Below are 13217 nucleotides of genomic sequence, written 5' to 3' on the forward strand. Positions count from 1 at the left end.
AGCAGGTATTCATTGTTTCATTTAAAACCCATTGTGGTGGTGTACAGAGCCAAAATGATGACAACTGTATCATTGTCCAAATAATTATGGACCTGACTGTATACTGGCCAATACCAATAACATGCTAGCAGAGCAGGGAATAACCCTAAACCTTACAGAAATACAGTAGTAAATAATAAAAGATACAAGAAGGTATTCAGACCTAAGAAGGGGTCGGGCTTGAAGGGGTCCTCTGACTGGAAGGGGTCAGCCGGAGGCTCCTTTGCACTGCTGTTGTTGAACATGGCTATCCTTGACTTGAAAGAGTCATCCTAATGAATGGATACAGAAAATAGTGAAGTCTTGACTATGATTTAGCAAAAACTGATCATTTTTAAATCACTTTCTATATTATGGCAGGACACAGTAAAAAAAAAAAACATGACAATGCAAGAAAATATAGCAGCTAAAAACTTTTGGGACTACAAAACTAAACTAAAAGTTTTCATGAGCATATTTGTGTTTGCATTCCTCTGGCATCTGAAACAGGCACATTAGGAGTTGATATGAAAAATGCTCCTCATTAGGAGTAAAAGCGATTAAATGTTCTGAGTTCCAGGCCAGATTCTTGTAGTGAAAAATAGAATATATATTCATGATTTCCTCACCGCACTTCTGAAACCTCCGTTCTCCTTCTCAGCAAAGCCTTCACCTAAATCTGGAAGGTTGCTGAAGTTTCCTCCGTTGATGTCGCTCAAAGCGTTGTTGTATTGTTCAATGGTCTTGGTCACTTCCTTTTGGTTGTCCTGGATGAGTGATAGCTTACTGCGAGCCTAAAAACACACAGAGAAGACTATTTAATCCATATCTAATGCCATAAAATATATTGATTCATTTTCTTTTCCTGCCTCTTTCTAATCATTGTCAGAGCTGCTCAACATTTGGGAATTTCCAACCTGGAAGAAATAAATGAGCTACTATGATTTGAAGCCACATTTTCATACAACAAGGCTTTTCAAAGCAAATGTAGAAGTGGTAAAGTCGATCAAAAAATATTCACAAACCACAATGATACAACGGTTTCACTCCAGTGTACTTCACATGGGTGTGACTCAGAGCATGCTAAATAACTTAGCACAAAGGTCATGAAAGTAAAAGTAAAACTAATGTTTCTCTGTCCAAATTCCACAGATAGTACATAAACATACATGGAAGTCAGTATTTTGATTGGCTATCCAGAGCTTAATCCTTTCCTCCAGCTCAAAAATCTGTCTAATTTCAAAGCCAATCTTCAAGCTACAAAATATAGAGTTGATCAGAGAGCTTATTGGCTAAAAGTGGCAAAACATCCTTATGTAACCTGTAGTTACTCCATCTGCACTGACCTGGTTGATCTCTTCCTGAGTGGTTTTGAGCGACTTGGTGATGCTGTCCAGCTGGACCCGACCGGAGAGCAGGCTCTGCTCGAGCATTGCCTCCTCATCCTGCAGTCGGCTCAGGTCCGCCTTGGTGCGGCTCAGTTCATCCTCCTGGCTGCGGAGGTCGGTCTCCTGAGAGCGGATCTGGCTCTGCAGGGACGAGATCTGGAGGGGGACGGCACAAAAAAGGGAATCAGTGTTATATTTCTTGCTTCATCAGTTGGATAACATTTAAATAACTGTACAGTTAAGTTAGTAATTTACTTCGGACTTCAGTTTCTTATTAGGGCAGATCAAAGAAGCAATATTTTAATAAACTGTTCTCAGGAGGATGCAAGAAAATAAAAAGGTTTGCATAACAGTAAGATGGTGGTCCAAATGTAACATTTTTTACTTAATTGGCATCAAAAGAACCAAGAATGTGAAGCTTCACCTCCTAATATAGAAATTATTTCCTAAACAGAGTAGGCTAAACACACAGCAGCTAAAGTATTTCAAAAACACTTGATGACTTTGAAACCAACCTTAAAACTGTAATTTAAACTTTTATAAAAAATAAGTTTTTGTCATATTTGATGACACTGTCACTACATCCTTACAGTAATATATGACACAGCCTTGTGAAAAAAATAAGGTGTCTCTGAATTCTCCTAGTGCTCCTAAAAGCATTTGCAAGAATCCATGTCGCCTAAACAAAAACACCCCATCAGCGCACAGGGTTCTCTAATGCAGCTGTCAATCATGTGAAATACGGTCAAACCAGGCAGCGCTGATCGAATCTATATTTTACCTCAAATGTTTTCAGAAACATATTTTAGTGTACTGTTTACTTAAATAAGAAAATTTGTGTTTCCGCTGCCATGTTGAAAACAGTCTAGTGACGCACCATCCAGAGCAAACTTTTTTTTTTTTTACAGCTAAACAGTACACTAAAGTATGTTTCTGAAAACATATGAGGTGAGAGACAGACAATGTATTGATGGAATCTTGAGTCATATCTGATCAGCACTGCCTAGGTTGACAGACTGACTGCACAACAGAGAGGCAGAAAAACAATTTTTTTTTCACAGATTATTAGTGTCATGTACTACTGTCAGGATGTAGTGTCACTTTTATATGACCTAAACTTGTTTTTCAATAAAAGTTGCCAGCTGTAGCTTTAACCTGATCTGACCTCACTGTTTGTTTTCACTTTATCGGGCAAAGATTACATCAAAACCACAAGGCAACTATCTGTGTGATACCACGTCACCAGAAGTGCAGATTTAAAAGATTAAAGCATCTCTTGTTTTTATATATGCATGCAGCTTTAATAAGTCAAGTCTCTAACCATCTGGGTCTCTTCCTGGCACTTCTGCTTGACGTCGTTGAGCATTCCCTCCAGCTTGGAGCGCTGCTGGTCCATTTCCTCCAGACGTTCCTGGGCATCCTGCTTCTGCGACTCCAGGTCCTGCAGGCTGCTGCTCTCCCTGTCTAATCCATTCTGCATTTCCTGAGGGTTCCACCAAACAGAGACAAAAGCACAGGTGTTTGCACGGTGCAGCTAATGAGTCTCATCTTTGTCAACTATGAACTAACATTTCAACCATTAACGAATGACTTGAAAACTATTTTGGCTCGGCCTTACCTGAACTTCGGTGTTTTGATGTCTGATGGCTTCCTCCTTTTCCCTGATTTCTTGCTCCAGAATGAATTTCTCTCTGTAGGTGAACAACATGGGAGAAGAGCAAGGTAAGTAATAAATGGTTTAATACTTTGTAACAAAGCCTATATTGGAAAAACATGAAGCTTAAAGGGACAAAACTGCGTCTAATGACATTTAGAATGTTTTTTTGTATTAACATGCATGAAAAAAACAGACTAATAGGGTTTCCCAAAAACACAGGGTGTCTCCAGGTGTCAGACACCCAAACTTAATGCTTTTTAAGAGCCTTTCAAGATCATTTTTAACTGAATTTAAGACTGACAAAACATCTTTTTCTTATCAAGGATCATAGGTAAGTATAAAGGTAAATAGTATATATGTAGTCCCATGCAGAGGTAGGATTTATGTAGTTAATTGGGAGTATAAACTAAGAAGACAGTATCAGTTTCAATGGTAGGTTTACAGATTATTTAATGACTTGTAAGGCCTAATATTTATAAATTTGAATTTTTTTAAGGCCCTGTAGACACCCTGGAACAGGGTGATGAGCAGCAAAACATTAGTAAATTCCAAGAAAGATATACTCCCCTTAATGGTGACTAACTATCCTGATGTGGTAAACTTGAGCATTCATGGGCCACAAAAGGTCCATAGCTGTCTGTTGATACTGCTTTTGGCATGATGTGGACACAGAGGGATTTCCAAAGAACAAACATTAAGGAAACAGCAACAGATGGGGTAACTATTGCAACTATTTGAACAGCATTTTCTCCATGACCTTTGTGGCAAGACTTGAGGTACTAAAAGATATCAGATTAAGTAGTATGTCAGTGTAGGCATACCATTATAATCTGAAATATTGACAAGTATTCCAGATCTTGACATTGTGCTATATTTACTCCTATTTAAACCTTTAAAAATGTAAGATAACCTAGTTGAGGTATTAACATCACAACTGTAATAATCGGAGTACTGCATCTGGTTACATCCAAAGAATTTGATACACATGTTACTAAAAGCCCCGACTGTAAAATATGCTTTAACTGGCCTAAAGAAAGGCTCCATGATGACACAGTTTTCCTCACTAAGTCCCCCTTGGAACAAAAACACTCTAATAGGAGCACCTGGTTAAATAAAGGTTAACACTCTTTAATAAAAAAATAAATCCAAGAGTTGAAAAGAGCTTTGAACCTGAACATCACTTCACTACAACCTACCCGCCTTTTTCTCAGAGGAAGAGAAACAAAGCTATTCTCCTGCTACTCAGGGGCTCACCTCTGCAGCTGAGCTATTTCCTGGCTGAGGTCATCCAGCTCTTTGATGCCTGTCAGCTCGGCCGACCCCGTGGAGCTGGTGCTGTCCTGAGGCGAGAGGCAGAGACGGATGAGTGAGAGAGGGAAGAGGAAAGGAGAGTGGGGTGAGGAAGCACGATGGATGAAGCGGGGGTGACAGAAGGTGAGAACAGAGACGACAAGTGTGACAACATCGGGTCGGACGGGAAAATGGACCCGAGAAAGAGGGCACAAGAGGTAGAATGGTCAAATGGGGAAAGGGGACAAAAAGGGGAGAGAAAGAGAGCGGAGGGGACATGAATGGTGTGCGAAGGGGGGAGAGGAGCCACCCGCTGAGATGTCTAACAAAACAAAAGACACAGGAAGGAAATACAAACACCTTGCACAGTTAGGGAGGGGGCAAGAGTTCCAGACAATACACACAGACAAGAGAATACAAAAGAATTCAATACTACGGCGAAATCTGGTTTAAATATCAGCGTTCAATTTCCTGTCAAGCCTCTACTTTTACATGCACTTTAAGGATGTGTCAGACATATGCTACACTTAAAGTGTTTGCCCCCTTAATGTTGTTTTTTTAAAGATTCATGTTCAACCTCAAAATGGGAATTGTGTAATTTTTTGTGGAAGAGGTATTTCTTTTTAACAATAGTACTTGTGTAATAGTTACAAAAAGTATGTTTTTGTACTGCATTTCTTTAAATACTCTACCTTAATTATTTTGATCCATTTATTCATCAATATGTTTATAATAAATACAAAAGACAACCACTTTTTTATGGGGAAAACTACACTAGAGTTAATAATTTAGTTGATGACTTTGTAGTCAAATTTGAAATGACACACTTTAGGCAGCTTATTCAAAAAAATTGTGTTGACTCACCATAACTGTAAAAAATGAAGCTACCTTTTAAATAAATTGTCCTTTTCAGGCCTTATAGTCCTATAACAGAATGAAATGCTGCAGCTTGATGTCTGTTTTCATGGTCTAATACATCTAAAAAATTATCTTATGTTTCTTTAAAGATAAAAGGCCTCTTCAATCACTGGTTGGCCAAAGTATAATATCTGTAGACCCTGATATTCTATACTCATAAACAGCTAGTAAAGTAACTGACACTACTTGAATTACTTCCATTATTAAGTTTCTAGTTTACATAGGTTGCTGTGACAGTCCATTGATGATGAATCTGCAGCAGGTGGCAGTGTTTGTCTTTAGCACAGTTGAGGTTAAGAAAAGACACATTTGGGGAAAATCAAACGCATGACAAATATGCTCCAAAGACTGATAATGATCAAATCGAATTCTGTGTTCCCCTTTGTTGGGAACATATTTTGAGGAAACTAATGCATAAAACAAAGAAGATGGTCCTGTTTGCACCTTGTGTTTCAGACTGAGATGGAAGAATAAGACAGAACAAAAGCGCCACCTTGTGACACAAAGCTCAGCTACTCACTCTGCGCATATAAGCTAGTGCAGCAAGATCAGGTCTCACAGCTGACATAAGCCCCGCATAGCTCTGTTAGAAAGGATAGAAAAGAGCTCAAAAAAGCAAAAGCATACAAAACAGTTTTGCAAGGCAAGGCTGAAAAGCCAGAGAGCAGAACTGACCATTTAAAATGAATATAGCAGCAAGAAGCATAAGGTACAGTTGCAAGAAAAATGGTTTTGGAAGATTGGAAGAATTTCAATATACAGGGCAATAACAAGAAGAAGCAGTGGCAGCAGTGGGCTAAAGTCAGGACTCACAGGACTCGCCACTGAAGCTGCAGTCCTCTCTGATGGAGGAATCATGTCTGGAGTTAGAGTAGAGGGAGGGTCTATGCCTTTAGTGACCTTCTGCTGGATCAGGTACATGGCAAGAGAAAACTGCTCCCGGTTCAGCTTGCCAGTTTGTTTGGTGTCAGCAAGTCCCCTGTGAGAGGAAGAGAGACCTCACTCAAACATAAGATACTGTATTCTGTCATATGTTGCAATCATTTTCTGGAGAAAACGTTATAATTCAAAATGTCCACCAGATGGAGGTATAGAGTTAAACCTGGTGAGACTAGCTATGCATAGATATGGAAGATTTAGTGTGATGTTGTTAAGTGTGGATGTAATGAGGAAAACCTCTGCAAAAATGTCTCACCATATCTGAGCCAGCATCGTCTGGGAGAGAGTGGACTGCATGAAGATCTCTATGACCTCAGTTCCATTAACCAGGCCGTCATTGTCGCTGTCTGTTTTCTTGAAGATCCCATCATATCGCTCTCTGTCAGCCAGCGGTACCACCCAGTTCACCACTGGCTGGAAAAAAGAAAAGACAACATGTATGTGATTTTAGATGAGGGAGACTAGTTCAGTTTCTTTTTTATTTAACAGGTGGTATTCAGAAACGACCCCAATCAAAAAAAGTTATGATCCTGTATAAAACGTACATATAACAGGATGCAATAATTTGCAAATCCTTTGATCTATATTTACTTCAATACTGTACAAAGACAAGATATTTATTGTTCAACTTAATAAACTTTGTTTTATAAGCCAAAACACTGCACCATGCCACACTATATTAACCGCTCAGGAATGGCCTGAGGAACATGACAAAGGGCTCAAGGCATGGACATGGCCTCCTATTTCCCCAGAGCCCACTCTGATTGAACATCCAGGGGATGTGCCGTACCCCACCTCACAACCCACAGGGCTGAAAAGATCTGCTGCCAATGTGCAGGTGGCAGATACAGCAGGACACCCCTGCCCAGAGGTCCTGAGTCCATGCCTTGAAAGCTCAGAGCCAAGTCGATCCAAGGAGGCCCCGACACGTCCCGCAAATGCTCAGTCAGATTGGGATTTTGTCAATTTGGAGGCCAGGTCAATGCCTTGAGTTCTTTGTCAGGTTCCTCGGGCCATTCCTGAGCAGTTTTTATGGTGTGACATGGTGCATTGTCCTGCTTGGGGGGGGGGGGGACACTTCCATCACTGCCATAAGGGATGATGTTTTGTATGCAACAGTGTTTAGTTAGATTCCTGATCGGTGTATGCACTCATTCTTAGTTAGATGCCTCAACATTTGAGATAGGGTCATGTTTATTACTGTGTTACTTTACCTTTTCTTTAGCAACAATCAGTAAGTGTTTGGGAACGGAGGAATTGTTCCAGTTTTGTTGTCTTTTGTTGCCCCTGTCCCAACTTTCTTTAGAGTGTGTTGCAGGCACCAAATTCAAAATGAGCGTATATTACAAAAACAAAGTTTATTAGTTTGAACATGAAATATCTAACTTTGTACTGTATTCAGTTGAATATAGGTTGAAAAAGATTTGTTTATCACAAATTTTCATGTGACAATGCTATTATGTTTTCCTATGTTTGTAATAAGTTACAAGTAAATGTGTAACTCCTCACATATCCACTGTTATTTCTTTTTTTTTTTCTTTTTTTTTGTGATTCAGTTGGTCATAGTGTGATTCTGAGACAGTAAATGAAAAGTAAAGTAAAAGATTCCCTCAGATAGAAAAAAAGATGGCTGTCTTAATCATTAATCTCATCAGCCCCTCCAGGATCACTGGCTTGTTTTAGGATTGATACGGCCTACAATGCCTAATTTCACGGCAGCTTTTATTGCAACGATATGATGGGAGCACGTAAAAAACTGAAAAAACTATTGTAGGGTTTTTTTTTGTGTGTGTAATTCATTAAAAACTGAAGGCAACTTGTCCCAGTGACAATGAAATGACACTGTTCTGAGTGTTCTAAGTAACCACACTACCATATTTAAACAGTTTATTTGAAAATTTCTATTCCCCTAACTATCTATTTTAATATCACACACGCACACATTTATCAAACAGGCAAGCACCCCTCAATTTGAGATTTATACTACATGAGCTATGAGTTTGTGATTTATACTGTTATTACTAACTATGCATATTAGATCTACCTCTAACTATTTGATCTAACTAGCATTTGCAATAGATATGGATGCAACAGCCCCTGTCACAATGATGTAGCTTGTCTGTTGTCCTCGCGTTTAAGCCATTCTGAGAGTGTTTTGCAGTAGAAAAGTGTTTGTCAATCTATGTCACTCACCACAACACTGCATGCATTGCATAACAGTTTACCCTCGCTTTTGTGCAGAACATGAGGGAATTGCCTTGCACAGTCATTAGGCGTAATTTTTCCCAAATTTTCACAACCAAAAACAAAAGAGTGAGTTTGGTAACTTGCAGGAAGCTATGATGATTGGTCAAACTTGCAGGAAAATTGCGCAAAATTCACAGAAATTGGTTCAATTTGCATTAACCAATGTGCAACATCCTGGAGGGACTGTCCAGTGAAAACTGACGTGAACCTGGCTGTCTGCTTTTGTTTATTAATTTATTTATTGCGTGTGCATTTGTTCTTTGTGTGTTTCTGTGTTTATTTCCCTTTCCTTTAAGCACTTGATTTTGTTGCGATATATAATTGTCAAAACAGGTGTAAAGTTTTCGTTATTGCCTATTGTTAATCCTCTGGCTGAAAATAAAAAGCAAAATTTTCTTAATAAAAAGTGAAAAAAAAATCATCATATAAAATCTACATTTGAATTGAAACTAATATAATAAATTAGCTAATTCAAGTGACAGTACATGTGTAAGAAAACTGCATTTCTAAGAAATCTGGTATGAACAGTAACTTTTTTTTGCCCTGGGTTGAGTTAAACAGAAAGAAACAGCAACTAAACTGGCAAGGAGAAAAAACAGGAATGAGATGTGGCAGAACAGGAAAAAAAGGACATGATAACATGACAGTCACGTCAGGTGATCGTGGTACAAGTGTGAACACAGTCTTACTTTTCTTCCCTTTCAAGGAAACCTGTTTCTCCAAAAGACACGGAAGAAAAATCCCTGCAGCTAATACAGGGTAGAGAGAAAACACACTGGCCTGTGCACAATGCCCAAAACAATGTGGCAAAACAAGTCTACCCATTAGCAACAGAAAAGGATTGATATATGAAATGCTGGTTTCCAGGCTCTGCCCTTCAGACACTTACTTAAGGAGGAGCACGGAAAACTAATCTTATTGATTTTCCAAGAGGATTTAACGTCTTCTTGTGTTTTTCACTTTATACCACTTGAAAATAATAAGCCACATTCAAAAAGTGAAATCCTGATATAGCCCAAGATTACCTGGGACTATATGAGACTGCAATTAGAGCAACAGATGAAGCATGCAACACATTTAGTAAAGCCAAGTGAAACCACCCAAGCTAGCAGGCATAACATCCTGTGAGTCTTGTTTCCTTCAAGAGGAAGGAAACAAGACTTGTGAACAACAACTGTTAAAATAAGTGAGAACTTTTTTACTACACTTATATATTTTAAAAGAGAAGCAGGGCTGGGCGCTAATTTTCTAATAATATTTATGAACTTTCAATAGAATTATATGTGAAAATGTGATCATATCAGGTTACAAATTCACAAAATACAGTTGTCTAAATAAACTGTTCTTATGTTCTCTGTTTTACATGATTTATGAGTTGTCTGATGTGGCAAAGAAAAACAGATTATAGTTGCAGTGAACATCAGTTTGATTATTTTAGGTGTGATTTCTCATACAGCGTCTATATTGTCATGCATAGCAATATCGGAAACGTGTTTTCAATAATGTGATAATAATTTTAACCATACTGCCCAGCCCTTGAAAAGAGCACTTTCACAGACTAATCAGTGCAGTGATGAGGTCACTGCGCCTACATCAGAAACACAGGTGACTCAACATACCGGTGAGCTGGATTTAAAGGAGTGTTTTGGGGAGAGGCTGACAGCACTGGTGCTGAGGGGAGCAGCTGGGACCAAAGGAGGAGTGCTTCGCAAGGAGTCTTTGAAAGGAGCCGAGCCTGGCGTAAAACCGGAGAGCGCAGGCAGTACGGCCACAGCACCTGGCAGCCCACCTGCAGACTTTTTCCTTTTAGACGGGGGTATGAGGGAAGTGGGTAAAGTAGTTGGGACAGGCTCCTTCTCCATGGCACGATAAACAAGGTGCATGGCCTATACAAAAGGAAATCAGATCATTATTGATATTCAAAAGAATTTCTCTTAATTTAAAATATAAAGGATTAGCTTCCCAAAAGCTAGAGTGACAGCAACACTTAAGAAAATAAGGGGCAAGCTTACCACTGTGAATTCATCTTTGTCCAAGTACCCATCTTTGTCCACGTCGCTTAGGTCCCAAATCTACAGATTAATTAAGTAAATGCCAAAATGAACAAGTTTTACCTGTTTTGAATTGTTAACATTGCAAATGTGTTATCTGTTACATCACTCCAACATGTAATATTACCTTTCCTAACGCATCCAGAGGTAGCTTGGAGTTTATCAAAACTGGCTTGACTTTATCACCAGAGAGGAGACCATTCACAGGGACCAAACTCTCAAAAATGCCCTCAAACTTCCCTTTTTCATCAGGCTGGGGAAGAAAAGAAACTCAAGTTTAAGGGATAAGTTCACTTCTCTCAGGAATGTTTCTGAAAAAAATGGTATTAACTCACCCTAATTGCCCACTGTGAGTCAGGTCCTGTTGTTGAAACGCTTAATAAAGGGCTGTTAGTGTCTCTCTGTAAGAAAAAAAGGTGAGAATAAGACACTAACAAGCAGAGCAAGCAAATACAGTTACTGGGGAAAGTACACATAGGGACACAGTTCCCCTTACAGTATCACTTTGTGAGACATTCAGTGTCCATTAATTACTCATATGAGCATCAGAAGTAGTTTGTATGTTCCATACCATATCATTAGATGCTGCAATTGTCAAGAGAGTCACATCATCACTTACAAATTTAGGTGCAGCTAAGTTCTGGTTGAGGTTGCTAAGACTGATATCATTTCCACCCTGTGCTGAGGCTACAAGTCTCAGAGCGATGAAGAAACCCTAGGAAAGAGGAAGAGAGCAAGTCAGATCCGGGGTTTTATGCACACATCAGCACCACCAATCACAGCAAATTTACAGGGAAATTCAGTGTTACCCGTTTATCCAAATAGCCTCTTCTTTCTGAATCTGCCAAATCCCAAATCTAACACAAAAAAAACAAAACAAAAAGTTAGATGCTACTGATTAAATATATGTGCGTGATTTTGTGTGAACATGTACATGAGTTTAAAGCTCACCTTTCCCAATGTACTATCTGACAGCCCTGATTTCTTGAGGAACTGCGCTGCATCTCCAGCCGATACTTTGCCTGTGCCTAGTGGATCCAGCTACAAAGAATCGACAACAAAACACTAGGTGGATACAGCAGACATATCTGTTTTCATCAAGGGATTTTATATGACAGATAGCATTCATCTGAATCAACAGTAGCAGAGCAGGAGTGTAAATGAGAGCGGTAACCAAACCTTACCTGTCTGTAATAGTTCTCATAGACTGGGTTGCCACTTGATAACTGGAGAAGCAGACAGGAGAGAAATACAACACCAGCTAAGTTACAAATGAGAGTGTCAGCTAGCACGTACACTAAATTAAGTTTCCAGAAAGCTAAATAAAATATCTGTAACGTTAGCAGACTGACGCTAGCTTGTCCGTAAGGAGCATTAAGTAGATGGGCACAGCTCTGAAGGCTAACGTTAGCTAACTAACAAAAGGGTTGTTATGTTCAGTTTGAGCCACTAGTTAGCCATGTTTTTATTTTTATCATTACCACCCTCGCTGCTAACGTAACTGCCTTCCTTGTGATAGCAACATTAGCTTCCCTGTTCCTTTACAGCAACTTTGCTATCCCTACTTATCCTAGCTAACCATGTAAACTTAGTGACAACGAAGGGTTGCTAATGCGGCTACACCGGCTAATATTCACTACAGCTTATACACTAGTAATGAGGTTAGACCGTATAAATACTGTCACTGTCGCTTGATAATGAAGAATATACCAATTTGAGACTTCTCTTGAGCTAATAAGAGTTGTTACCTGACTGAGAGTCATGAGCGCCGCCATATTTCCTGATGTCTCGGGAGTGCGCAAACGCCCCTTAACCGAGCGGGCACGAGCGGCGACGGATCGGAGAGGCTGTGTTTCCGATGTGTGTCGCATCTCGGTCACTACACCAGGGGCACTGGCCTTACTAAACTCTGACCCACTACTGTCTGAGAGGATTAAGAGCGATTAAGAGGTGGGAAAACATATTTCCCCAGTCATACACTCTGACTGGATAAACAGTGGTGGAATGTAACTAAGTACATTTACTCAAGTACTGTTTTTAAGTGAAGATTTGAGGTACTTGTACTTTACTTAAGTATTTTCTTTTCATGCCACCTTATACTTACTACATTTAAGAGGGAAATATTTTCCTTTTACTTCATTACATGTATCTAATATTGTTAGTTACAAGTTACTTTACAAATTAAGTTTATCAGATTTTTTTTGTTAGAAATTAATCTACCCAACACTTTATACAAGTACTGCTAAAACAATTAGTCAATTAATCAATTAGCTGATTGACAGAATTTTTTGATAGACATTAAAGTAATTTTCTAATATTTTTTTAAAATAATTTTGAGTTTTGTTTTGTTTTCTTTAATTTTATTTTTAGTCAGTTAATCAATTAGCTGATTGACAGGACTTTTAATAAACATTTAAGTAATTTTCTAATGTTTTTTTAAGATAATGTTGAGTTTTGTTTAGTTTTCCAGATTATTTTCCAGATTATACTTACTTTTACGTAAGTAACAGTTTCAATGCAGGACTTTTACTGTTACTGAGTATTTTCACAGCGCGGTAATAGTACTTTAACTGAAGTAAAGTAACTGAATACATCCTCCACCACTGTGGATATGTCGCAGTCACAGCCCCTATGAAAATACACATCATATAACCAGACACAGGCAGTGACCTGTGTAGTAGTGTACACACAGTGCTGTTTATGTGCCAT

The 13217-nt window shown here is 38.9% G+C and overlaps 1 protein-coding gene across 4 annotated transcripts in view; it reads right to left on the bottom strand.

Moving 5' to 3' along the window:
- Positions 1-12370, bottom strand: part of LOC126408872 (epidermal growth factor receptor substrate 15-like 1) — a 20492-nt gene extending 8122 nt beyond the window's left edge. For 2 of the 4 annotated variants that reach the window (XM_050074619.1, XM_050074617.1), the window contains exons 1-18: positions 12257-12370; positions 11693-11734; positions 11460-11549; positions 11318-11365; positions 11128-11223; positions 10844-10909; positions 10636-10761; positions 10470-10529; positions 10077-10343; positions 6467-6624; positions 6085-6250; positions 5792-5854; positions 4318-4403; positions 3025-3097; positions 2728-2889; positions 1365-1562; positions 648-812; positions 203-311 (exon numbers count right to left, since the gene is read on the bottom strand). In XM_050074619.1, coding sequence (XP_049930576.1) covers positions 203-311; positions 648-812; positions 1365-1562; positions 2728-2889; positions 3025-3097; positions 4318-4403; positions 5792-5854; positions 6085-6250; positions 6467-6624; positions 10077-10343; positions 10470-10529; positions 10636-10761; positions 10844-10909; positions 11128-11223; positions 11318-11365; positions 11460-11549; positions 11693-11734; positions 12257-12283 — 2002 coding nt within the window. In that variant the 5' untranslated portion in view covers positions 12284-12370. The remainder of the gene's footprint in view (positions 1-202; positions 312-647; positions 813-1364; positions 1563-2727; positions 2890-3024; positions 3098-4317; positions 4404-5791; positions 5855-6084; positions 6251-6466; positions 6625-10076; positions 10344-10469; positions 10530-10635; positions 10762-10843; positions 10910-11127; positions 11224-11317; positions 11366-11459; positions 11550-11692; positions 11735-12256) is intronic. The other 2 variants (XM_050074620.1, XM_050074618.1) reach the window with 2 other exon arrangements.
- Between the last annotated feature and the right edge of the window lie 847 nt (positions 12371-13217).

Source organism: Epinephelus moara, chromosome 21, assembly GCF_006386435.1.
Source record: "Epinephelus moara isolate mb chromosome 21, YSFRI_EMoa_1.0, whole genome shotgun sequence".
Classification (NCBI taxonomy): domain Eukaryota; kingdom Metazoa; phylum Chordata; class Actinopteri; order Perciformes; family Serranidae; genus Epinephelus; species Epinephelus moara.